This window comes from Microcaecilia unicolor, chromosome 5 (genome assembly GCF_901765095.1).
Source record: "Microcaecilia unicolor chromosome 5, aMicUni1.1, whole genome shotgun sequence".
Classification (NCBI taxonomy): Eukaryota; Metazoa; Chordata; class Amphibia; order Gymnophiona; family Siphonopidae; genus Microcaecilia; species Microcaecilia unicolor.
Window position 1 is genome coordinate 4595489 of NC_044035.1, and position 26726 is coordinate 4622214.

Consider the following 26726-nt stretch of genomic DNA (forward strand, 5'->3'; position numbering starts at 1 on the left):
AACCTTTTTAAAAAATCGGCATTACATTGACCACCCTCCAAATCTTCCAGTACCATGCTTGATTTAAAGATAAATGACATATTACTAAAAATAGTTCTGCAAGTTAATTTTTCAGTTCTGTCAGTACGCTGGGATGAATACCATCTGGTCCAGGCGATTTCCTACTCTTGAATTTGTCAAATTGCACCATTACCATCTTCCAGGTTTATAGAGATTTCATTCAGTTTCTCTGACTCGTCAGATCTGAATACCATTTCTGGCACCGGTATCTCTCCCAAATACAAAATAAGTGACCACAAATTACTTTATGCTGCTGTTGTCATTGTGGATACATAGTTCAAGCATCCCATCATATATCATAAAGAATAGGGCAGGTATAAAAGGGAAGGCATGGAACTAAAATGACTACATATAAATCCAGAGTAATTTTGAATATACATACCTCTGGCCAGTGGCATCTCTAGACAAAAATATTTGGAATGGAATCGAGGAGGGGGGGAGCAAGTCAAAGTGACATTTTTGCACATCATACCCTTCTCTCCCATCCCCTTTTAAATTAGCATGATAATTGATAGTATCATTCATAAAGCCTTCTGTATTCTCTACGGGATTTGTCAGAATCTTTATATAAATCCTGAAGGCCCAGTTCTATATCACAAACTTCATATTCCCCAACAATGGAGCTATCCATCTTAGAACATGCCATACAAAAAAATATTCAAAATTTGATTATCACCTCACGAACAGCACAAGCTCCTTCCACTGCCAAACACTTTGTATAAAACAGATGGATTTTACTTTGTGTGGTGGCTCTACAGAATGTGGAGACCACCTTTGGCAGCCCTTGCCCCAGAGTCTGCTTTCAAACCGGCCAGGCACTTTGCAAGATAACACAAAACCCTGCAAAAAGACACTCAAAACCTATGCAGGAAAAACTTACCAAACCATAACAGCCATGATCCACCCATGAAAAGACAGAGTTATCAATATTAGACTGGGCCCTAGAGCACCAGTAAACCTAACCTCACTCAACCCCTTGGGACCCATCTCCTTCTTCTCTCATACTCTTCCACAGCACCCCATCCTGGCCTCGGTCACACAAGCAGAGAGCCCCTGTTCAAATACAGGATAAGCAACCACAAACTAAAAGTATTATAGACAAAAATTTAACAAACCTGAGATACCAGACTCTGCATGCAGTGCACCACCAAATATAAAGAAACACATTTCCTCCTGTACAGTGCAAAATAAAGCTGGCAGGGGTAAATTCTCAAAACTGACATAATTCAATCACTAACTGTAAATAAAAAAATTTTTCTTACGTTTGTTGCCTGGTGATTCTTTTGATCATCTTGTTCCCAGTCTCTGGTTCTGTTTCCCTAGCTCTGTGCATTTAACTACCTCCTGTTTTATGCGCTATTTCTTTTTTCACATCCTTTCTTCTTCACTTCCTGCCCTACATCCACCTTTAGCGCTGATTTTTCGACTTTCTTTCATTTTTCTGCCTCCTTCCAAATCTATCTACTTATCCAGCTCTTCCCCTCTGTTCAATCCATATGCAGCATTTCCCCTTTCTCTTCCCTTCTATCCATATGCAGCATTCCCCCCCCCCTCCTTCTATCCATGGGCAGATATGCCCCTCTTCCTTCCCTTCCATCCATGGGCAGCATGTCTCCCTTTACTCTCCCTTCCCTTTTATCCACGGGTAGTATGTTCCTCCTCTCCCTTCCCTTCACCAATGTGCAGCATGTCCCCCTCACCTCTTCTCCTATCTATATGCTGCATGTCCCCCCCCCTTTCTTCCCTTTTTATTCATGTGCATGTCCCTCTCCCCTCCATCCATGTGCAGCATGTGCCCTCTCCCTTCTATCCATATGGCAGCATGGCAGCATGCCCCCCTCTCCTCTCCCTTCCATCCGTGTGCAGCTTCTCTCTCCCTTCAATCAATGGTCACCATGTCTCCCTTCTCCACTCCCTTTACCTTCTCTTCTATCCATGGGCAGCTTCTCCCCTCTCTTCTCCCTTCCCTTCATACAAATGCAGCTTTTCCCATCTACCTCCCCCTGCGGGTCTGGAATCACCTCCTTACCTCCCTGTCTGTCCTCCTTCCACACAGGCTCTACTAACTACAGAGTTTGCTGGCATTGCCAGAAGTGATTACAACAGACTCCTTCCAGCGGCTCCAAGGCTTTCCCTCTGCCGTGTCCTTCTCACGTGACAACAGGAAGTTGCAACAGAGGGAAGAACCCTGGGGCTGGCCAGAGAGAGCCTGTTGTAATCGCCGTGTACCGGCACAAGAAAAGCCCTGCGTTTCACACAAGTATACAGCTTGTGGTTTCCCTTAATCCTCATCGTTTCAAAACTAACCACGGTGGTTAAATTATCTAATGATCATCTCTAACTGTCAAACTTTAAACTTTTAACTGATAGTTCATTACTCTAAGCCTTCCAATTATGAATTTATATAAACAGCACCCATGTTTCAAATCTGTATCAGGGAGGTCGTATGCAACATCTGTACCAAACTTCCTACTTCATGAAGTAGTAGAGATGTTACATAGGAGCTCTCCGATGCAGATTGGAAACATGGGTGCCATTAGGTAATTTAACCTATGACGATTAAGGCAAGTCACAAGCTGTATACTTGTGTGAAATGAGTTGTCAGTTCAGCATGGTTGGATTAATTAACATGAAGTGCTGGGATATTTGAGAGTCATAGTATAGTACAGCACATTTGAAGTGCAACCAACACCACTTTAGGAAGATTCCTCTATCTACCATAAAGCTAGTCCCAGTGATCTCAGAGAAAGTCATAAAGTAAAGCACCCAAGTCCCTCAGTGCTAACTGGCTGAGACTCCCCCTCATGATCAATTAAAATACAGAGCAAACCTTACTCCCTGCTTTGAAGGCCACAGAACAAAACAGGTCAAATTAGTGTGATCTTAGACCAAACAAGGGGATAGTCTGAAAAGCAGAGCTTTCTGCAGCCTTCGGAGTCTGGAACTGGCCCTTAATGCTCTCTCATGTTCTTAGGGGCACATCCACTAAGACATAGGCGCTGACTCCGTGGGTGCTGTGGGTGCTTGAGCACCCCCAATATTTCACCCACCGGAAGGTCCCTTCGTCCCTCCCTCCCTTCGAGTTCCAGGCCCCGTCCCTCCGAATTTTAGAAGTCATCATCTTACATCATCGGGGTTACGGCGGCAGCAGCAGTGAAAAGCGTGCAGGCTCGATGCTTAGTTCAGTCTTCCCGCCGGGACCAGAGCTGAGAGAGAGAGAAGGGAAGACTGAACTAAGCGCTGAGCCTGCACGCTTTTTCACTGCTGCTGCCGCCGTAACCCCGACGAGGTAAGATGATGACTTTTAAAATTTGGATGGACAGGGCCTGGAACTCGGAGGGAGGGAGGAGGGGGGCCTTGGAACTCAGAGGGAGGGGGGCCTGGAACTGGGAGGGAGGGGGGACAAGGGGGGACGGGGGAGTGGGACAGGGGAGAAGGAGGGGGAATGCACCATCTGTAAAAAACAAAAATGCAGCACCCCCAATCATTTTGAAAAGTTGGCTCCTATGCACCAGGAGGCCCTGTAATACCTGATTACTGAAGATTCCACAATGCTGAGCTCCATGTCAGACACCACTGTTTGCCGTGCCATTGCCTCCCGTGCTGCTAGCTGCTTCTTAAGGACGCTCCTCAGATTGTGTGATGGAGACCACTCCTGCAGTTACAAACCTCAGTTACACTTCTCGCTCCTGAAATCATCACTCCCAGACTCCTTTCCTCATTCTTTGAGGAGCTTATTTTCACCCGTTACAAATTAAGCACTTTTGCAAAGAGAAATCTGCTGCAAGATATCCCCAAATGGAAAAATGACAGCTTACCCGCTAATTTTCTTTCCTTTAGTCCCATCAATCCACTTCAGAAACAAATGGGTTCTACCCATTGAACAGCAGATTGAGACAGAGAACAACTGTTCAGAGGTCTATCCTATGTGGTATTGTGCAAACTGAGGCCTTCGGTAATTTGAGCAGCAAACAATAGTGACCAATTTTCAATTAGTTTAGATCCCTCCTCCTTAACATTTTTTTTTTTTTTTTAGAAAACAGGGTTTCATCAAGCCTCTTACAGTAAAGAAAAACATGTAGAACTGTAAACATCAAACTCTGCCAGAATAAACATGAAGAAACAAGAAAAAAAACCTGTTGGGATGGGGGTTTGGATAGTTTTGAGACCTGTTTTATCAGGAATACAAACTTTTGCCAGGGGCTCTTTGGTGGGTATTTGATGTGGCCTATGTTGTTGTGAGCGTTCTATTTCTTATATTTTAATATAAATTTAGAGTTCAAAAAGACTGGACTAGGGTGGCTATAACTGGACTGGTCTGGTGGGACTAAAGGAAAGAAAATGAAAAGAAAAATAAAGGCTTATCTGCTACAGTCCTCACCAGACCAGTCCAGAAACACCGGAATGTAGGAAAGCAGTCGCCTAAGACTGGAGGGATTCTGAAACCGCAGCCTGAAGAACTGCAGCACCGAAAACAAACTTCTCTCGATGCAACATCCAACCTATAGTGCTTCACAAAGGTGTGCAGTGAAGACCCCATGCCATCTTGCATATCTCTTTGGGTGAAACTGCACAAAGTTCTACCCAAGAGATTGCTACCTCTTTGGTTGAGTATACTCTTAGTGCCTGAGGCTGCTTACTGTTGAGAATACAGATCGAAATGCTGGACCTGGGTTAAGGGCCGGCACTGTAATTACTGGATGAAAATAAGCTGGGAAGAGATATAAGGTAGAGCTGCAGATGGATGTACCAATTTTCTACCCTGAGGACTTCCTCTTGACTATGGGTCTGCAACAGGACAGTTGTGTTAAACATTTGGTTTCTGAAGGCCTTTAGAGCAGTCAGGATAGCATGTTCATGGGACATCTGGTCTCCTTCAGGGTGCCACTAAGACCAGAGTGTGGAGGAGTGGCCTAGTGGTTAGAGTGGTGGACTTTGGTCCTGGGGAACTGAGGAACTGAGTTTGATTCCCACTTCAGGCACAGGCAGCTCCTTGTGACTCTGGGCAAGTCACTTAACCCTCCATTGCCCCATGTAAGCCGCAATGAGCCTGCCATGAGTGGGAAAGCGCGGGGTACAAATGTAACAAAAATAAAAAAATAAAATAAAAGGGGATGGGACTTGACACACCGCCTTTCTGTGGTTACAATCAAAGCGGTTTACATATTATATATTTATTTTGTACCTAGGATAATGGAGGGTTAGTACCACTACAGCTGTTCAAGATACTGAGCCAAAGGAACTCAACATATCACCAAAGTCATCAAAGTTCTCTAACTGGGGAGGGAGCACTAACCACAATCAACACACTGAGAGGTTAAATATATGACAACTGAGCTGCAATTCCACATCCAGAATACACAAAAGGTTAAAACCTTATGACTGATTATGCCAGGCAAGGGGTCCAGCCAGCAGAGGCCACCACACAGCCTGCTCATACTCTAAGGAAGACAGAAGTTGTACCAGCTGCGAAACAGCATGAGTTAAAGACTCCAAAAACCATGCTGATGAAGCCAGATATGCTTAGAGTTATGTAGCAGGACACTGAAGTGACAATACCTGCTGCTACTATGAAAAGGTCATGAAAGAAATGCATACAGGCTTTTTTTCAGCATTATTTAGAAAATACTGGGAGGTTAGCCCATGCATGTGTGGCACTCACCCTCCCTACTTCCTAATGCGCACCGACAGGGAAAGGAGACGTTCCTTACCAAAGCAGTGACAGATGGAAAGTTTTTAGCCATCTCACGTAGCAAAGTGCACGTCCTGACATCCCACAGCTCCAGCGGTTTGTCTTTAAATACCACAGCCAGATACTGCCTGAAACACAAAAGGGGCGTTAAATATAAGAGCACACAGTTGTGGAACGCACTGCCGCGCAACTTAAAAACTGCTTATGAACTAACTAACTTTCGCAAATCCCTGAAGACCTACCTATTCGACAAAGCATACTAATAAGAGCAACAACTAGAAATATAATACACTGCAACCTTACCTACCATCAACAATATTCTTGATAATATCCACTTGATTGAACTTCGATCTCATTATTTTCTATGATATCTCCACCTTACCTATTATCAGTAATGCTTTCTACTCACACTTGCTTGATTTGCGAAGATACTATTTTCTATGTAACACTAATTGCTATCTCCTAATCCACTATCTACTATTAACGACACATTGTAAGCCACATTAAGGCCCAGATGCACTAAACGTTTTTCATCGTTAAATGAGCCCTTAAGGAAGAATTTCCGATCCTTTCCATGCACTAAAGCCTATTTTTCGACGGTAGTAGCAGCTAACGAAAACGGAATGGAGATGAGCAATTAGTGTGAAAACCCCATTGAAACGACATGCACTAACCTTTTCCGATTGCCTTTACGCAGGAAAAAGGCAGGAAAACTAACGAGAGGTCTGGACCTCTCGTTAGGACAGCTCTGTGCCAGGAAAAAGTGTTAAGTGAAAAAATAAACAAACTTTGAGCCAATCCCAGCGCATTAGCAGAGCTAAAAGCGCTGTGATTGGTCCAAAGGACCTCAGAAAACACATAAAAAAATAAAAATAAAAAAAGGATCGGGAGGGGGCAAGGGCGCTCATCAGGAGCGTCCTGTACGGACGGCCTTGCCCCCCCCCCCCACACTTTCCGCCGCTCCCCCCACCCCGAAAAAGCAAACTTCTAGAAGCCCCTGCCCCCCTCCCTTCCTCACTACTCTGTCACCTCAGCTCCGCCTCCCGACATCCTCCGTCCGCGCCCCGCCCCCTTTTGGGGTCGTCGCCGCCATTCCCCTCCTCCATCGGGCCCCCCTTCCTCTTACCGGGCCCGTGCAGCGCCTCTCTCCTCTGTCCGAAGGCGCTGCACGGGCAAGAAGAACGCTGAATCAGCTGATGCCTGCCTTCGCGATGGCGCGTCTTTCTCCTGCTGCGCCCGCCCATGTCTGACGTCAGTTACCTACGTAGGTTACTGACGTCAGACAGGGGAGGGCCCAGGAGGAGAAAGACGCTCTATCGAAGCTAGGCGAAGGCAGGCATCAGCTGATTCAGCGTTCTTCTTGCCCGTGCAGCGCCTTCGGACAGAGGAGAGAGGCGCTGCACAGGCCCGGTAAGAGGAAGGGGGGCCCGATGGAGGAGGGGAATGGCGGCGACGACCCCAAAAGGGGGCGGGGCGCGGACGGAGGATGTCGGGAGGCGGAGCTGAGGTGACAGAGTAGTGAGGAAGGAAGGGGGGCAGGGGCTTCTAGAAGTTTGCTTTTTCGGGGTGGGGGGAGCGGCGGAAAGTGTGGGGGGGGGGGGCAAGGCCGTCCGTACAGGACGCTCCTGATGAGCGCCCTTGCCCCCTCCCGATCCTTTTTTTATTTTTATTTGGGAGCCATGTGCTTGCGATTTGACTGTGTTTTGAACGTTTCTGGCATGCGCAGAGCAGCCAGCATAACGCTTGGCTGCTTTGCGCATGCTTTACGAGCCGATTACCGACGGGGATTGGTGCATCGTTCTTTCCAATACCGCACCAAACTTTTTGGGGCTGTGTTTTTGGAGCATGCTTCGTTATTTTAAATTCGGTAAAGGTTTTAACGTTTCTGATTTTTTTACGTTTGCTTGATGCATCTACCCCTGAGCCTGCAAAAAGGTGGGAAAATGTGGGATACAAAATGCAAAATAAATAAAATAAATAAATAAACCACCAGGCTACCCCTTAACACTGCCTGGAATATACTACAGTACCTGACAGCACCTGTGACTCTCAGGGATTTGGGGGATGGGTAGTGGTCTAGCAGTCCTTAGGCAATGCCCCAAGGCTACAGCAGGTACAATGCTGCGAGACTTAAGGAGGGCTGTCTCCTATGAGAAAGAGAAATCAGGTCGCAGCCAACCAAAACTGAACCAGCAACCGAAATTTGCAGTTCGGTTTCAGCCAAAACTGAAAAACAAATCTCCCCCTCCCCTGTGATCACTCTTGGCACCCCCCTCCTTCCCTCCCACCAACCACCACCCAAATGCCCTCCCCAGAGCTACGTTTAAAACTCCTGACAGCCTAGTGGGTCTTTAGGATAAGAGCAATCCCCAGTCACTCTTGCCACCGCTGGTTCTGTAGCCAAAATGGTTGCTGGGATGTCCTGTTGCAGGACTGGAAGTAGCATAAGCACTAGACCTAGGGCCTTCGGGTTGTGGGTGGGGGCACCGGGTGGAGGTGGGGCAGAGTGTGATCGTGGTGGTGGGAGGGGGGATTCAGTTTCATCTGAAAATAAACTTGCATTTTCAGCCAAAATCCGAACCCAGATTTCAGGTCAGTTTCACTACTAAAACAGAAATTCCCCCATTGCTTCCCAGTTACTGCATCTTCTGGCCCAGCCCAGTCTTCAAAATCTTGAAACTCTTATTACTGTAAAAGCAGATTAATCACAGTTCTCTAAGGGGGATTCCCCTGGTTCACTCTTCCCACAGCTCAACTGGAGCTCCAAGGGAAAACACCTTCTCCCCAAAACCTTTGAGAAAGAACTCTCCTCCCCACAGCTCAACTGGAAGAGCTCTGAAGGGAACACCCTTTCCCACAGTTCAACTGGATCCCCAAGGGCAAACCCCTTCTCCCCAAAACCTTTGAGAAAGAACTCTCCTCCCCATGCCTCAGCTGAAGCTCTGAGGGGGAACAAACTTGACAGTCAGACCCACTTACTTTAAATGAGAAACTTTAATCATCTCAATGGCTGGCTCATCAGTGCCTCGTTCCCCTCGAAAGGCAATGCTCCTGCCTGCAAGAGAAAAAAGTCAGAAGCAACTACCACCCCACCCTGCAAACAAAAGAGGCCATAGTCATCTGCTCCATGTTTTTAAGACATGTTGAGGATCCTCACACACATCAGAAGCAGCCCTGTGGTGAACGGGCCACACCACACAGAGATTTTCCCTTCAGGGACAAGGCCTATAGTTCTCATACTATGGCTTCCATTCATCTGCACTCAGCTTGCCTAATGTTTTTGTCTCTGTCCCCTGGCCAGCTCTGGAGGCCATGCTTTAATGTGTACCAGAAGTAAAGCCACAAACGCCAGAGGGTGGGTTCAGGGTGGAGCAGTCTGGTGGTTCAGAGGCAGTGCACAGCATTAGCCTGCAGAACTCCAGACTTCCTCAGGGCCGCAAAAGGGGGGGCGGGGGGGCAAAATTCCCCTGGGCCCGGCCTCCAAGGGGGGCCTGGCGCTGGGGTCTGTCTCTCTCCTGCTCCTGACAGGACCCAGGGAGGCTGAGGAGGAGCAGACATAGTTGGGTTGAGGGCCCCTGGTTTGGCTGGCAGGGGTCCTTGAGCCCCACCAGCAGAACCCTTCCCTCCAGCACTGTTCTCCACCGCATTGTCTGCCCTACTTCTGTCCACATCATGCATGTTTGGTTTTGATGAAACTGAGCATGCTTGACGTGAGAAGCCGCCACACTGGTCAGGCAACGTGGCAGCGAACAGCACTAGAGGGAAGGCTTCTGCTGGCGGGGCTTGGGGTCCCCCACCAGCCAAGGTATGTGGAGTTGTGGCTGGGGGCAGTGAGGTGGGCTTCAGCCCCCCTCAATCTGTCCTGGTTATGCAGGTGATTTAGAAATGAAATCAAAGCAAGCATTATTCCCAGGGCTGAACCACCTTACTCCATCCTGTTCTCCCTCTACTCCCAGGGATGCGCCACCTTACAACATCCCATTCTCCCTGTACTCCCGGGGCTGCACAGTCTTACTCCATCTCACTTTTCCTATACTTCCAAGGGCTGGACTGCCTTAACTAAATCCCATTCTCTTTTTCTCCTGGGGCTAAAGTCCTATTTAACCCACCATTTGATGTTCCTCCAGAAGAAATCTGATCTTTCACCAACAGGCAGCAACATTTTTATACCAAACATTAAAGTTTAATTTCATCACTGTTCATCTGGCCACAAAAAAAAAAAACAACAACCTGTTGGGATATCCACAAGCTGCAGCTCATTCCTGACCAATCCCACGTTGTTTGGTGCTGATGTGGTGAAAGAAAGGAAGCTGCTCAAGCTGACCCACTCGATGCCCCTGCAATCACAGCAGAAGCAAAGTCAACACCACATTTTGGACAACGGTACTTTCAAACACGGGCTGCTCTCACACCCAGCTCTCCTATACCCAGACAGCCCTCTATGCCCATCTTATAGATTAGAGGGGAAACTGTCCCTAAAACTATGATCTAGAGTATTCAGCTTCATGATTAAAAAGGTATCAGAATATTTCAAAAGAATCAAGACTTAAGCTGCCATAGTATCTGAGTCCTCACAGACCCCCTCAATACTCAACTGAGTAAAGCAGTGCCTGCCGGTTAACTTCCAGTAAATGTCCAGTTCTTTTACTGGCTGAAATCAGGGTACCGGAAACCCCTTTTGCATAGCAAGGTCTGACATTTTCTAACTGGTTTAAATTTCACATCCAAACTGAGTATCCTGCTATTCTATCACCTCTAATAAGGAAGGCTCAGCCAGAAGTGAAATTTGTACAGATGTGTGAAAACTGTTACAGGAAAGGTCCACAGTCATCAGGAGTTACATTTCCTAAAAGGGTCTTTGTGCCATCATCAGGCCAGCTTTAAACAACTTTCAAGCCAGCATTCAGAAGAAATGAAATGTTTACAGGTCACTGGTGAACATAGAAACAGTGATGAAGCGCCTAGCCACCCGCCTGGGGCAAACCCTGTGGCCACCTGGAGGGTCTGTCCCGAGCACTGCCACTTGTGCTCGACACTAGCACCTTACTCCCACCAACTGGGGCTCACTTGCCTCTGAGCAAGTCTCCCACTCTCAGGTTATTCCCCGCTGATTTCTAGGATTACTGGGGCCACATTCTTAATGGTCCCCCAGTTCCCAGAAAGCACCCACAGACCAAAACACAAACCACCAGGATCCTTAGTCAGTCCAGGACAGAAAAGCCAATAAACTAATCAGGTTTATAGTCAGATTAGAACAGTGAATCATATCAAACAGATAGAAAAGAACAGGCAATAACAGATAACTGAATATGGATCAAATATAAAACTATCTAAATGTTTGTTTGCTATCTAAGTAGTATCTGGGAAGTTCAGGAAATATAGCTGCTTACAGGTTATGAACTATAACTGCTCACAGGGCCTCAGTAAAGAGGTCTTTATCTCTTTACTACCAAAGTGGACTTAAAAAAAATTACTTCACAGTTTAAGCTAACAGCTTTTATTTTTTTTTTTTTGGGGGGGGGGGGGGGGGGGGGGGGAGAAGAAACGGACAGTTCTGTAACAACTTTACAAATGACAGTCAACACCTGCTGGCCAAACAAAGGAAATGTACATCATAAACTTAGATTGTGAGCCCTCCTGGGACAGAGAAATATCCAGAGTACCTGAATGTAACTCACCTTCAGCTACTACTGAAAAAGGTGTGAGCAAAATCTAAATAAATAAATGGTCTACCCCAAATTTTGTGCCTGGGGTCTTGGGTCTGCGGATCCTGGGGCAGGTCTGGGAGGAGGGGGAGCTACTGTCTTTTGAAGATTTGCAGCAGAAATATGGCATCCCCAATCTCCATGCATTTCATTATCGCCAATTGAGGGATTATATTCTAAGGAAAGTGAAGGGGGAGATGAGTTTGGCAGGAGTATATCCCATCTTTATCGGGCTTTTCTTTCCTACTCTTAAGTAGAGGAGTGTGGTAGCTGTGTTAGTCCACTCTTAAAGTTATCAATAGAAATCAAACAAAATAAAACATGGAAAAGAAAATAAGATGATACCTTTTTTATTGGACATAACTTAATACATTTCTTGATTAGCTTTTGAAGGTTGCCCTTCTTCGTCAGATCGGAAATAAGCAAATGTGCTAGCTGACAGTGTATATAAGTGAAAACATTCAAGCATTACTATGACAGTCTGACAGGGTGGGAGGAGGGGGGTGGGTAGGAAGTATGCATGGGGACATCAAAGCATATCATTGATATTCTAACAGGATGGGTGTGGATAGGTGAGGGGAGGGTGATCAACAGAGACATACAGCTTTATGGTTTATAATGGGCTAGGAACCCCAGATCCTTGTTAAGTCCTTTCTGTTGGGTGTTAAAATATTCAATCATTCTGACTTCAAAGGTCTTACGTTCTTGTATGGTTTTAAAGTTACCTTTGAGGATTCTCACTGTGAAGTCACTGGTACAGTGTCCTGGTCCTGTAAAATGTTGACCAACAGGCGTGGGAACCCTGCTGGCACCAGTATTGTTCATATGATGTCTATGTAAATTGAATCTTGTCTTAAGCATCTGGCCTGTTTCTCCAATATAGCATCCTTCGTTACATTTTTTACACTGAATGATATATACCACATTGGAAGATGAGCAAGTAAAAGATCCCTTTATGTTGAATATCTTCCTTTGTGGATGACTTTGGGGTCCTGTGAAATATTTTGGCATAGTTTGCAACTGGATAAATTACAGGGAAGTGTGCCCTTCTGTTCCTTTTCAGTCTGTGATGGAAGTTTACTTCTGATTAGCTTGTGTTTTAAATTGGGTGGCTGTCGGAAGGCCAGTACTGGTGGGGATGGGAATATCTCTTTCAGTAATTCATCCTCCTGGAGTATAGGTTGTAGATCTCTTATGATTTTCCTCAGTTTTTCCAGCTCTGGATTGTATGTCACTACAAGCGGGATTCTGTCTGTGGATTTTTTCTTTTGTACTGTAGCAGATTCTCCCTTGGTGTTTTGAGGGAGGAGGCAATATTCTTGGAGATTATTTTGGGGTTGTAGCCCTTCTGTTTGAAAGATTCAGTCAGGCTTTTAAGGTATCTGTCTCTGTCCCCTGGGTCAGAGCAGATACGGTGGTATCTTGTGGCTTGGCTGTAAATGATGGATCTTTTTGTATGTGAAGGATGGAAGCTGGAGTTGTGGAGGTAGCTGCATCTGTCTGTGGGTTTCTTGTATATAGATGTTTGTATACAGCCATCACTGATTGAGACCGTGGTGTCCAAAAAATTGACTTTTTCTGGGGAGTAGTCAATTTTGAATCTGATTGTAGGATGGTATGTATTGAATGCAGAATAAAATTGTTTCAGAGTTTCTTCACCCTCCGTCCAAATCATAAAAATGTCATCGATGTACCGGTAGTACTTTAGAGGTTTGGTCTGGTGTGTATTCAGAAATGTCTCTTCCAGCTCAGCCATAAAAAGGTTGGCATATTGGGGTGCTGTCCTGGTGCCCATCGCAGTGCCCATTATTTGCAGATAGATATCATTGTTAAAGTGGAAGTAGTTGTGAGTTAAAATGAATTTGATTAATTTTGTAATAGTTTCTGGTGAGTATTGATGGTCCAGTGTGGATTTTTTTAGGAGTCTTCCACATGCAGCTATGCCATCCGCATGTGGAATGTTGCTGTATAGTGATTCTACATCCATCGTGACCAGAAGGGTGTTAAGTGGTAGTTGCTTGATATTTTTCAATTTATTCAGAAAGTCTGTGGTGTCTTGTATGAAGCTGTTAGTTTTGTGTATGAGAGGTTTCAGAATTCCCTCTATGAATCCAGATATTTCTTCCGTGAGTGTGCCAATACCTGATATGATTGGTCTGCCAGGGTTTCCCGGTTTGTGGATCTTGGGTAGCATGTAGAATGTGCCCACGGAAGGTTGATTTGGTATGAGTTTCTTCAGGTGAGGTTGCGCTTGTGTAGGAAATGTTTTGATAAGGTCTTTCAGCTGTTTTGTGTAATCCTGTGTGGGGTCCTCAGTTAGTTTCCTGTAGTATTTATTGTCTGAGAGCTGTCTGCGCCCCTCTTCAATGTATTTTTGTATGTCCATAATTACCACTGCGCCTCCTTTGTCTGCGGGTTTGATGATAATGTGTTCGTTAATTTGTAGGGTTCTTATGGCCGCTCTTTCTGGTGGGGTAAGATTGTACAGGATTCTCTTTTGTTTGTTGGAAAGTTGGGATTTCACCCTATGTCTGAAACTTTCTATGTAATTATCCAGCTTGTAGTTTTGTCCCTCCTGTGGGGTGAAATAAGTGTTCTTTTGTTTAAGACTGTATTCCGGTCTGTTTGGTGTCCCTTTATTATAGAAATGTGTTTTAAGGCGCATTTTTCTATGCCATCCACATGCGGATGGCATAGCTGCATGTGGAAGACTCCTAAAAAAATCCACACTGGACCATCAATACTCACCAGAAACTATTACAAAATTAATCAAATTCATTTTAACTCACAACTACTTCCACTTTAACAATGATATCTATCTGCAAATAATGGGCACTGCGATGGGCACCAGGACAGCACCCCAATATGCCAACCTTTTTATGGCTGAGCTGGAAGAGACATTTCTGAATACACACCAGACCAAACCTCTAAAGTACTACCGGTACATCGATGACATTTTTATGATTTGGACGGAGGGTGAAGAAACTCTGAAACAATTTTATTCTGCATTCAATACATACCATCCTACAATCAGATTCAAAATTGACTACTCCCCAGAAAAAGTCAATTTTTTGGACACCACGGTCTCAATCAGTGATGGCTGTATACAAACATCTATATACAAGAAACCCACAGACAGATGCAGCTACCTCCACAACTCCAGCTTCCATCCTTCACATACAAAAAGATCCATCATTTACAGCCAAGCCACAAGATACCACCGTATCTGCTCTGACCCAGGGGACAGAGACAGATACCTTAAAAGCCTGACTGAATCTTTCAAACAGAAGGGCTACAACCCCAAAATAATCTCCAAGAATATTGCCTCCTCCCTCAAAACACCAAGGGAGAATCTGCTACAGTACAAAAAGAAAAAATCCACAGACAGAATCCCGCTTGTAGTGACATACAATCCAGAGCTGGAAAAACTGAGGAAAATCATAAGAGATCTACAACCTATACTCCAGGAGGATGAATTACTGAAAGAGATATTCCCATCCCCACCAGTACTGGCCTTCCGACAGCCACCCAATTTAAAACACAAGCTAATCAGAAGTAAACTTCCATCACAGACTGAAAAGGAACAGAAGGGCACACTTCCCTGTAATTTATCCAGTTGCAAACTATGCCAAAATATTTCACAGGACCCCAAAGTCATCCACAAAGGAAAGATATTCAACATAAAGGGATCTTTTACTTGCTCATCTTCCAATGTGGTATATATCATTCAGTGTAAAAAATGTAATGAAGGATGCTATATTGGAGAAACAGGCCAGATGCTTAAGACAAGATTCAATTTACATAGACATCATATGAACAATACTGGTGCCAGCAGGGTTCCCACGCCTGTTGGTCAACATTTTACAGGACCAGGACACTGTACCAGTGACTTCACAGTGAGAATCCATAAAGGTAACTTTAAAACCATACAAGAACGTAAGACCTTTGAAGTCAGAATGATTGAATATTTTAACACCCAACAGAAAGGACTTAACAAGGATCTGGGGTTCCTAGCCCATTATAACCCATAAAGCTGTATGTCTCTGTTGATCACCCTCCCCTCACCTATCCACACCCATCCTGTTAGAATATCAATGATATGCTTTGATGTCCCCATGCATACTTCCTACCCACCCCCCTCCTCCCACCCTGTCAGACTGTCATAGTAATGCTTGAATGTTTTCACTTATATACCAGGGGCGTAGCCACGGATGGGCCTGGGTGGGCCCAGGCCCACCCAGTTTTGGTTCAGGCCCACCCAACAGTGGAGGCAGCGGAGCGGAGGGAGCAGGCTGAGCTCCGATCCCGCATCTGCCTCCCCAGCCCGCCACTGCCCCGCCCCCCACCGCCGTACCTTTAAATATTACAGTTTTGCTGGAGTCGCGGGCAGCCGGCATTGAAGACATCGGCAGGCTTACGCCGGTTCCAGCAGCCTTCCCTCTTCCCTCGTTGCAAGTCGGATGATGGCTCCGCCCTCGTAGATACAGGAAATACGTCAGAAGAGGGCGGAGCCATCATCCGACTTGCAACGAGGGAAGAGGGAAGGCTGCTGGAACCGGCGTAAGCCTGCCGATGTCTTCAATGCCGGCTGCCCGCGACTCCAGCAAAACTGTAATTCTTAAAGGTACGGGGGGGGGGGGGGGGCAGGAAGGAAACAGGGCAGACGGGAGAGGAGGGTTGCTGCACATGGTGGAAGAAGGGGAGAGGAGGGTTGCTGGATGGAGGGAAGGGGAGAGGAGGGTTGCTGGATGGAGGGAAGGGGAGAGGAGGGTTGCTGGACATGGTGGAAGAAGGGGAGAGGAGGGTTGCTGGATATGGTGGAAGAAGAGGAGAGGAAGGTTGCTGCACATGGTGGAAGAAGGGGAGAGGAAGGTTGCTGGATATGGTGGAAGAAGGGGAGAGGAGGGTTGCTGGATGCAGGGAAGGGGAGAGGAGGGTTGCTGGACATGGTGGAAGAAGGGGAGAGGAGGGTTGCTGGATATGGTGGAAGAAGGGGAGAGGAGGGTTGCTGGATGGAGGGAAGGGGAGAGGAGGGTTGCTGGACATGGTGGAAGAAGGGGAGAGGAGGGTTGCTGGATGGAGGGAAGGGGAGAGGAGGGTTGCTGGACATGGTGGAAGAAGGGGAGAGGAGGGTTGCTGGATGGAGGGAAGGGGAGAGGAGGGTTGCTGGATGGAGGGAAGGGGAGAGGAGGGTTGCTGGATATGGTGGAAGAAGGGGAGAGGAGGGTTGCTGGATAGAGGGAAGGGGAGAGGAGGGTTGCTGGATGGAGGGAAGGGGAGAGGAGGGTTGCTGGACATGGTGGAAGAAGGGGAGAGGAGGGTTGCTGCACATGGTGGAAGAAGGGGAGAGGAGGGTTGCTGGACATGGTGGAAGAAGGGGAGAGGAGGGTTGCTGGATGGAGGGAAGGGGAGAGGAGGGTTGCTGCACATGGTGGAAGAAGGGGAGAGGAGGGTTGCTGGATGGAGGGAAGGGGAGAGGAGGGTTGCTGGATATGGTGGAAGAAGGGGAGAGGAGGGTTGCTGGATGGAGGGAAGGGGAGAGGAGGGTTGCTGGACATGGTGGAAGAAGGGGAGAGGAGGGTTGCTGGATATGGTGGAAGAAGGGGAGAGGAGGGTTGCTGGATGGAGGGAAGGGGAGAGGAGGGTTGCTGCACATGGTGGAAGAAGGGGAGAGGAGGGTTGCTGGATGGAGGGAAGGGGAGAGGAGGGTTGCTGGACATGGTGGAGGAAGGGGAGAGGAGGGTTGCTGGATATGGTTGAAGAAGGGGAGAGGAGGGTTGCTGGATGGAGGGAAGGGGAGAGGAGGGTTGCTGCACATGGTGGAAGAAGGGGAGAGGAGGGTTGCTGGATGGAGGGAAGGGGAGAGGAGGGTTGCTGCACATGGTGGAAGAAGGGGAGAGGAGGGTTGCTGGATGGAGGGAAGGGGAGAGGAGGGTTGCTGGACATGGTGGAAGAAGGGGAGAGGAGGGTTGCTGGATATGGTGGAAGAAGGGGAGAGGGGGGTTGCTGGATGGAGGGAAGGGGAGAAGAGGGTTGCTGCACATGGTGGAAGAAGGGGAGAGGAGGGTTGCTGGATATGGTGGAAGAAGGGGAGAGGAGGGTTGCTGGATGGAGGGAAGGGGAGAGGAGGGTTGCTGCACATGGTGGAAGAAGAGGAGAGGAGGGTTGCTGGATATAGTGGAAGAAGGGGAGAGGAGGGTTGCTGGATGGAGGGAAGGGGAGAGGAGGGTTGCTGCACATGGTGGAAGAAGGGGAGAGGAGGGTTGCTGGATGGAGGGATGGGGAGAGGAGGGTTGCTGGACATGGTGGAAGAAGGGGAGAGGAGGGTTGCTGGATATGGTGGAAGAAGGGGAGAGGAGGGTTGCTGGATGGAGGGAAGGGGAGAGGAGGGTTGCTGCACATGGTGGAAGAAGGGGAGAGGAGGGTTGCTGGATATGGTGGAAGAAGGGGAGAGGATGGTTGCTGGATGGAGGGAAGGGGAGAGGAGGGTTGCTGCACATGGTGGAAGAAGGGGAGAGGAGGGTTGCTGGATGGAGGGAAGGGGAGAGGAGGGTTGCTGGACATGGTGGAAGAAGGGGAGAGGAGGGTTGCTGGATATGGTGGAAGAAGGGGAGAGGAGGGTTGCTGGATGGAGGGAAGGGGAGAGGAGGGTTGCTGCACATGGTGGAAGAAGGGGAGAGGAGGGTTGCTGGATGGAGGGATGGGGAGAGGAGGGTTGCTGGACATGGTGGAAGAAGGGGAGAGGAGGGTTGCTGGATGGAGGGAAGGGGAGAGGAGGGTTGCTGGACATGGTGGAAGAAGGGGAGAGGAGGGTTGCTGGATATGGTGGAAGAAGGGGAGAGGAGGGTTGCTGGATGGAGGGAAGGGGAGAGGAGGGTTGCTGCACATGGTGGAAGAAGGGGAGAGGAGGGTTGCTGGATGGAGGGAAGGGGAGAGGAGGGTTGCTGCACATGGTGGAAGAAGGGGAGAGGAGGGTTGCTGGATGGAGGGAAGGGGAGAGGAGGGTTGCTGGACATGGTGGAAGAAGGGGAGAGGAGGGTTGCTGGATATGGTGGAAGAAGGGGAGAGGAGGGTTGCTGGATGGAGGGAAGGGGAGAGGAGGGTTGCTGGACATGGTGGAAGAAGGGGAGAGGAGGGTTGCTGGATATGGTGGAAGAAGGGGAGAGGAGGGTTGCTGGATGGAGGGATGGGGAGAGGAGGGTTGCTGGACATGGTGGAAGAAGGGGAGAGGAGGGTTGCTGGATATGGTGGAAGAAGGGGAGAGGAGGGTTGCTGGATGGAGGGAAGGGGAGAGGAGGGTTGCTGGATATGGTGGAAGAAGGGGAGAGGAGGGTTGCTGGATGGAGGGAAGGGGAGAGGAGGGTTGCTGCACATGGTGGAAGAAGGGGAGAGGAGGGTTGCTGGATGGAGGGAAGAGGAGAGGAGGGTTGCTGCACATGGTGGAAGAAGGGGAGAGGAGGGTTGCTGGATGGAGGGAAGAGGAAGGTTGCTGGACATGGTGGAAGAAGGGGAGAGGAGGGTTGCTGGATATGGTGGAAGAAGGGGAGAGGAGGGTTGCTGGATGGAGGGAAGGGGAGAGGAGGGTTGCTGGACATGGATGGAGGGAAGGACAGGGGAGAGGAGGGTTGCTGGACATGGATGGAAGAGAGGGAAGGGAGAGAGAAGAAATGCTGGACATGGATGGAGGGGATGGAAGAATGAGGAAGGAGATGAGATGAGGGAAAAGGAAGAGAGGAGAAAAACTGCACATGGATGAAGAAAATAGGCAGAAGCTGGATCCACCAGTCAAGTCTGCAGAGGACCCAGCTTTTACTTATGGATATAGAGCAAGAAATGAAGAAGAAAGGAGGAAAGTAAAGAAATAAATGGAAAGGAAGCCCTGGAAACGGAGTTAAGAGGACAGATAGCAGCAGAATCGGATACTGGGCCAGCATGATCAGAAAAACAGTCACCAGACAACAAAGGTAGAAAAAAATCATTTTATTTTCATTATAGTGTTTGGAATATGTCCACTTTGAGAATCAGGTGCTCAACATTAAAAGTTTATATTTATTTACTTATTTATGGCATTTTATCCCACATTAAACATGAATTAAATTGGAACCTGGGATCATTTAATTTTTTTTTCCTGGAGACAGTAATGCATTGCCTCCCCCCCCCCCCCCCGGCTCTCTCCCCGGCTATAGCCAGCTCTGCAATTTTGAGGGGAGGTGCACAGATGGATGGGGGGGGGGGCAGAGGTGGACCGGGAAGAGAGCCTGTTGTTAAACATTTACCAGCACACCACTGTCTAGTGCCCACCCATCCAACCTGTTGGCCCACCCAAAAATTGACTTCTGGCTACGCCACTGTTATATACACTGTCAGCTAGCACATTTGCTTATTTCCGATCTGAGGAAGAAGGGCAACCTTCGAAAGCTAATCAAGAAATGTATTAAGTTATGTCCAATAAAAAAGGTATCATCTTATTTTCTTTTCCATGTTTTATTTTGTTTGATTTCTATTGATAACCTTTCCTACTCTAAATTTATTATACAGTATACTCTGAAATGGGAATGTGATCTCAAGCAAGATACCCTCTGCTCAACTGACCCCCAAGTTCTCCAACTAGGTGAGGAGCTGCTTCAGTCCACTTGTCACAATCCACTAGAGACTGAGAAATACACACCTAAGGTCTCTCTGCTAGTCAATGAACTGGTGCGGTGAGGGCATTAAGGAACTATTTTTTGTTTGGTAGATTTTATGGGGAAATGTTCTAGTTCTGCTCAGCACCAATTTCTGAGGGAGAGGTTACATGTTCTGTTTATGCAGAATATATGTTTAGATGTAATACTATATAGGGGATGCATATGAATACTGAGGGATTGCGGAGGGAGCTTTGGCTAAATGGGAGCTGAATAGTGCAACCTGTTGTTCTATCACCCTCCCCCTGCCCTCAAAGTGGCCTGCAGGAGCCGAATCCTGCACTGTTGCAGTTATTTATTGGGGGCAGGGCAGTGGCAGAACAAGTTAGCAACCCTTTCATTGATATATTAAGCACTGTTTTTAGCCTGTAAACTGTCCAGATCTGCAAGTTAGCTTGGGTGGTACAGCAAGTGCTTAAATTAATGCAGTTGCTATGTTGTCTGAAAGCCTGGCTCTTAACTTTAATGTTCCCATTTTCATTGTCATCCTCCTCAGACGTACAGTTTTCCATGGATCATCTCATTCATATGAGCCATAAACAGGAGCATCAGTACAGCAGTGACCAAACTTTTCAGGCTGTATACTACCTTTCATCCATGCAGTTGCTTAACAGTCTCCCCTTTACCCCTACATTTACTAGGAATTGTCCCGCTGCATGCAATTCAGACAGTAAGCCAGCTGCAACATATAGCTGGTAGTTATTATAACACAAGCAATGGCTCTCTATGAAAGATTCCACAGAACACTGACAGCCAATACTACGTTCTATCTGTTTCACAACTCACACACTCTTGTACACGATTGTTCATGCCTACCCACCCCAGCTGGATTATTGCAAGTCCACAAGGCTCTGCTAAAAATTCTGAACACTTCTGCACCAAGGCAGAGTCTTCCTTCTCAAGGACAGACACACACTAGCTATGAGGACAAGTAAAATGTTATCAGAGCGTCTTTTAGAATGAAATCTGCTTGGCTCTTCTGCTCTTTCCTGTGGGCCTGACTACTTATTTGGTAGCTGTTCAAATATTTATAATTCAATTTGCTTCCCCTGGTGAACAATGATCGCTTTCTGCTGTCTGTGTGGAACACTCAGCTCCTTCAGAAGTATCCAATAAAGCAGTGGGACTGAGATGAGCAAGGTCACCACACGTACATGCAAATCTTAAACACTTTTCCCCTAGGGCTATGCTGAGTCACTACGCCAAGGCATGCAGGAACTGGTGACCTTCTCTTTCTACAGGCTCCTTGAAACAGATTTACTTGGCTGCTACATAGAAGGAATGGAGCTGAAGCCTTTACTCACTTCACTTCACAGGAATGAATGTTGAGCTCCTTGTGCAGGAGTCCACTGGTAAGGTGGTAAATAAGCACTGAACCATTGCTCGTACCTGAAATTTAAAAAAGAAGCGTATAGCAGATCAGCAAAATTACTTTGATAAAAGTACACTAAAAGGTAGAATTTTGTTATTTAATTATGATTCCATTCCGTAAGTCAATCCATAGTCACTCTTAAGCTTTCCCATTTGCCTCTCATCAGCTACACATATTGGGTCTCTCTCCTTAGTGTTTTTTTTTTCCCATATAGATCTTAACAGAATGCCATCATGCTTAGGGTTACTATATTTTCTCCTCTCAAAAAGAGGACATGCCCCGCCCCTGCCCCATCCCTTTCACATCCTCACCCCACCCCATCACATATTCCCCTCCCCTTACTTACTATCTACTTCCCTGGTGGTCTAGTGACCTCTTCGGGACAGGAAAGAGCCCCCTCTTTCCTGCCCGGAGCTCTGTCCTTGCCCTGCATCCTGTTGCTGTGATGGTCTCGGGATTCACAATGACTGCCGAGAGTTGAAGTCTCGCGAGGCCGCGTCAACTCTCGGCGGCCATTTTGAATCCTGAGACCGTCACAGCAACAGGATGCAGGGTAAGGGCAGCACTCCGGGCAGGAAAGAGGGGGCTCTTTCCCGACCCGAAGAGGTCACTAGACCACCAGGGCAGTAGATAGTAAATAAGGGAAGGGGAGGCTAGGATAGGCCCGCCGCCCGCCCGTTTGTCCAGAAATCCAAACAAACAGGAGAGCTGGCAAAACCCATCTGGACATGACCTCAAAAAGAGGGCATGTCAGGTTAAATCCGGACATATGGTAATCCTAATCACGCTCAATCTATCCTTTTTCTCCTTCTAATCTGGTTCTTATTAGAAAGCTATCATATCAGCTCTGTTTTCAACAAAGCAAATCAAATGTACACAGTGCTGTACAGAAACACAGACACTCCTTGGGTAGGAGTGGCCTAATGGTCAGTGCTGTGGACTGAGATCCTGGGGAACTGGGTTCAATCCCCACCGCAGCTCCTGGTGAAACTGAGCAAGTCACTTAACCCTCCATTGCCCCAGGTACAAAAACCTAAGACTGTGAGCCCATTAAGGACAGAGAAAGTACCTGCATATAATGTGTACAGTGTTGTGTACTTCTAGTAGTGCTACAGAAACGATTAGTCGTAGTAGTAGTTATTTACAATCTAGTTAAGCCAGACAAGACATTTAAAAAAAACAAGAGGCTTTCAGTTAATTGGGGGAGAGGGAAAAGAAAGCTGGGCAGATTGTAGGTGGGAAAAGCAGATAGAAATGAGACTTTATAGTTATATAAAAATAGACAATGGAATGGATAGGTGTGATTCTACAAACTTGAGAACTTTCAGCAACACTAGACACAGACCCCAAATTGACACCTTTATTGATCAACATTAAAGGAAAAAATGTGGTCTTGCCTCCTAATTTTCTTTCCTTGAGTCCAACCAGACCAACCCATAACTGACAAGTTATGCCCCTCAACCAGATGATGGAGACAGAAACCAATGAGCTGTAAGCTTTACCCTGTAAATGCTCCTGCAAAGCCTCAACACAGTTCAGTATTCTCTCTCTCTCCAGCAGATGGTGAAGGGTAGTCCATGCAGCACAGTCTGAGCTGGTCTGGTGTGACTCCCGGGCCTAGTTGAAAAGCCGGTCACCCAACTGGAGAGTGTGAGTGAGAGAGTGTGAGTGTGTGACAGTGAGAGAGTGTGAGAGAGTGTGTGTGAGTGTGTGTGTTTAGGAGCAATCCAAGCTCAAAAAGATATACAGGGAATACTCAAGGACGTCCAGGCCTGTTGGTGCTTCCATGGAAGGAATACATGTCCCCCTGGAAGCTCGAAGTCCTGCCTGCTCTGCTCCGGAAGGCCCATAATCACCACAAAGCATGCCATTCCCAAAGCGAACACAGCTGGACTGAATACTCGAAACATGATTCGTATTTGGTTTAATGCATGGACATTTTGATAATACACGTGACTTCACAAGATAAGAATATGAAATATGCACTATTTCACTTATTACTACACTGTTGGTGGACCAATGATTATACTGAATATAAGAAGCTTACAACAGAGATATTTTCATTGCTTTACTATTGCTCCCTTTAATATACAAAAGGTTCTGCCATATTTCATTATACAGACCTTATTAAACATATGAATTTAAGGTTTTGCTCTGTTAATGAAGCATGTTTCAGTTTGATGGACTGGCTCTCTCTCATTATCTATGGTGATCTTAATCATAGTAAACATAGTAGATGACGGCAGAAAAAGACCTGCACGGTCCATCCAGTCTGCCCAAGAAGATAAATTCATATGTGCTACTTTTTTATTAGTACTGTCCTCTTCAGGGCACAGACCGTATAAGTCTGGCCAGCCCTATCCCCGCCTCCCAACCACCAACCCCGCCTCCCAACCACCAGCTCTGGCACAGACCCTATAAGTCTGCCCAGCACTATCCCCGCTGCCCAACCACCAGCCCCGGCACAGACCGTATAAGTCTGCCCAGCACTATCCCCGCTGCCCAACCACCAGCCCCGGCACAGACCGTATAAGTCTGCCCAGCACTAGCCCCGCCTCCCAACCACCAGCCCCAGCACAGACCGTATAAGTCTGCCCAGCACTAGCCCCGCCTCCCAACCACCAGCCCCAGCACAGACCGTATAAGTCTGCCCAGCACTAGCCCCGCCTCCCAACCACCAGCCCCAGCACAGACCGTATATGTCTGCCCAGCTCTAGCCCCGCCTCCCAACCACCAGCTCTGCCATCCATTCTAGGCTAAACTCCTGAGGATCCCTTCCTTCTGCACAGGATTCCTTTATGTTTATCCCACGCATGTTTGAATTCCGTTACCGTTACTCAACTATCAGGAACACCTTGACTCGCAATGATTTTATTTTCTCCATATGTATCACTTTGCACTTGTCCTCGTTAAATTTGGTTTGCTATTTAGATGCCCAGGCCCCCAGTCTTGCAAAATCCTTCTCCAACTCCCCTCACCATCTGTTCAAAATGTAAACTCTGAATAATTGTATCTACAAATTTAGTTACCTCACTCATCACTCTCTTTTCTAGATTATAAATACATTACATTGTCAAAGACCTCGCACCCTTGTACATTTTCACAATCTGCTAAGAAATAATTATTTAAAATGCATTAAAGCAGAGTCTCTTTCACTGCAGAAATATGATAGCATCTCTATCTATTTTGTTGACCTTCATTGGTTGTAAACTGAAGCAAGGATTTTGTTCAAATTTTCATATATATTGGTTAAGATTTTAAAGGGTGAATGTCCAGTGTACTTATTATTTCATTTGGAGTTTCAATATATTAACAAAACCAGAAGATCAATGTTCAATGTAGGAGGAACAAAAGGGGAATAGAAAGGAGTCCAAATGATTTAAGATTTATGAAAAACTTCTTGCATTCTCTTTTTAAAAGAAAGTTAAAGACTTCCCTTTTTAAGAAATTTGTCCTGGTTATTTCTCAACATTGTAAACTGCTTTGAACCCTGTGCTGGTACAGAAGTATAATGCAATATAACGATCTACACAACCTAAAAATTCATGTAAAAGAGCAATTACAGAAATATTCAATAAGTAATCGAGTATAAGAAACAAAAAAAACTCTTCACTGCACATCTTCGCACCTTTTGTCAAAGCAGTCCCAAATTCGCTTCTGCACTGAAGGTGACACTATTTTCAGTATTTTAGGTTTCCTGGCAGCATTCTGGTGCCAACCTCAGTGTGTGTTTCGGACATCAAGCAGGACTTCTGTGTGGAGGGGGGGGGGGGAGCAGTGTTCAACTTGCATCATTCTCTGCACCATACCTGTGGGAAAATGTCTTACTCCAGGAGGTAAAGCAGCTTCTCCCCTTATTTCTCTACTGTGAGATGTTATACTTTGGGGAAAATTCTACACAAAACAATTTAAAATTCTGCAAAACTCTGCACAGTTTATTTCAAACCTTTTGTGCAAAGCTCCATCATAAGGCCTGGCACATCCACACCCCAGGCTTCACAGCATTCCTTTCACAGTTTTCACCCTCCTTCAGGGTTTTTGAGGGGGTACTTGGGGGTACTGAGTACCGGCACCTTTTCCAGTGTCTCCTAAAACTGACCCAATGTCCACAAGTTTTAATGAAAGAGCTCAGGCTCAAGACACCAATTCTGCCTTTGTCATAGATTCTGTGACTGGTTGCAGGGGGCCTGGCTACTGTGGAGTGAGTCCCTCAGTGTTCACCCCACCCCTGAAGGGTGGCCTGGCATTTGAGTACCGGCACCTCTTTTGCTAGGAAAAACACACTGCCCTCCTTACACCTTGCCAGAATCTCACTTCCCAGACGCCTACCCCCAAATTAGCTTGAACCCCTGTCTAAGCTTGATTCCTTCTCTTCTCTCCTCTTCCCTGCTGGTTCAAGACCCACCTTTCTCTATCTCCTCTACAGAGTGGACACCCCCAGCTTTTTCTGCCCTTGTCCTCTATTTCTCTCTGCTCCCTTGTTTTATCTCTCCCTAAAACCCCCAGCTCTCTTCCTCTCACTGCTCCTCTGTAATTTTGTGCACCCCCCCCCTCTCCAAAAAAAAGTCCCAAATTCTCTTTCCATCTTTCAGTGCTCTCTCTTCCTCTCTACTGCCCTAGCTTACTCTATTCCCCTAGTTGGCCCTCCCCTCCCAGGCCCTGTAGTTTCCCTTCTCTCCAAGCTCCATACTGATCACTGTATGAGGAGGTGAAGGAGTTAAGAGGAAAGCAGCTGCACATTGGGCCATGCTGTCCAAAACCTCTTCTCTGATCGCTGATTTGAACAATGAGGCTGAAATCAGCAGTCAGGCGCAGGGCAGCAGAGAAAGATGATGTGACTTGACAAACACTCTCCTCCTCCTCTTATTGTGGTCAATGGTGGGGAGAGGGGTGGACATGCAACATTACTGGGCTACTTCAACCAAGCTGCAGCTTTTTCCTAACCATGAGAGCCACTGAGACTGAGAGACAGCCGCTGTGTAGCATCTTCTGCAAGCATTCAAAGATCTGTTAGTCTTTCTGAGCATTAAGAGAGGATTCATGTTGGTGCTGTCTGATATCACTATCACTGACGTGTGATTGATTTCATCCTGCTAACCGGCAAAGAAAAGCCGTCTATTAAATCTAGATAAACAGAATTAAGTAACATTTGTCGAACACTGACAGGAAGGCAGAATAGACTTGATTAATGTGGACATCTGTTGTTCTTTCTA

General features: G+C 46.9%; 1 protein-coding gene across 1 annotated transcript in view; it reads right to left on the minus strand.

Annotated features, from left to right (window-relative positions):
• WDR11 (WD repeat domain 11) overlaps window positions 1-26726 on the minus strand; it is a 165480-nt gene that overhangs the window by 75148 nt on the left and 63606 nt on the right. Inside the window, 5 exon segments of the mRNA XM_030202606.1 lie at window positions 3591-3715; window positions 5772-5880; window positions 8732-8807; window positions 9983-10089; window positions 21446-21530. Coding sequence (XP_030058466.1) covers window positions 3591-3715; window positions 5772-5880; window positions 8732-8807; window positions 9983-10089; window positions 21446-21530 — 502 coding nt within the window.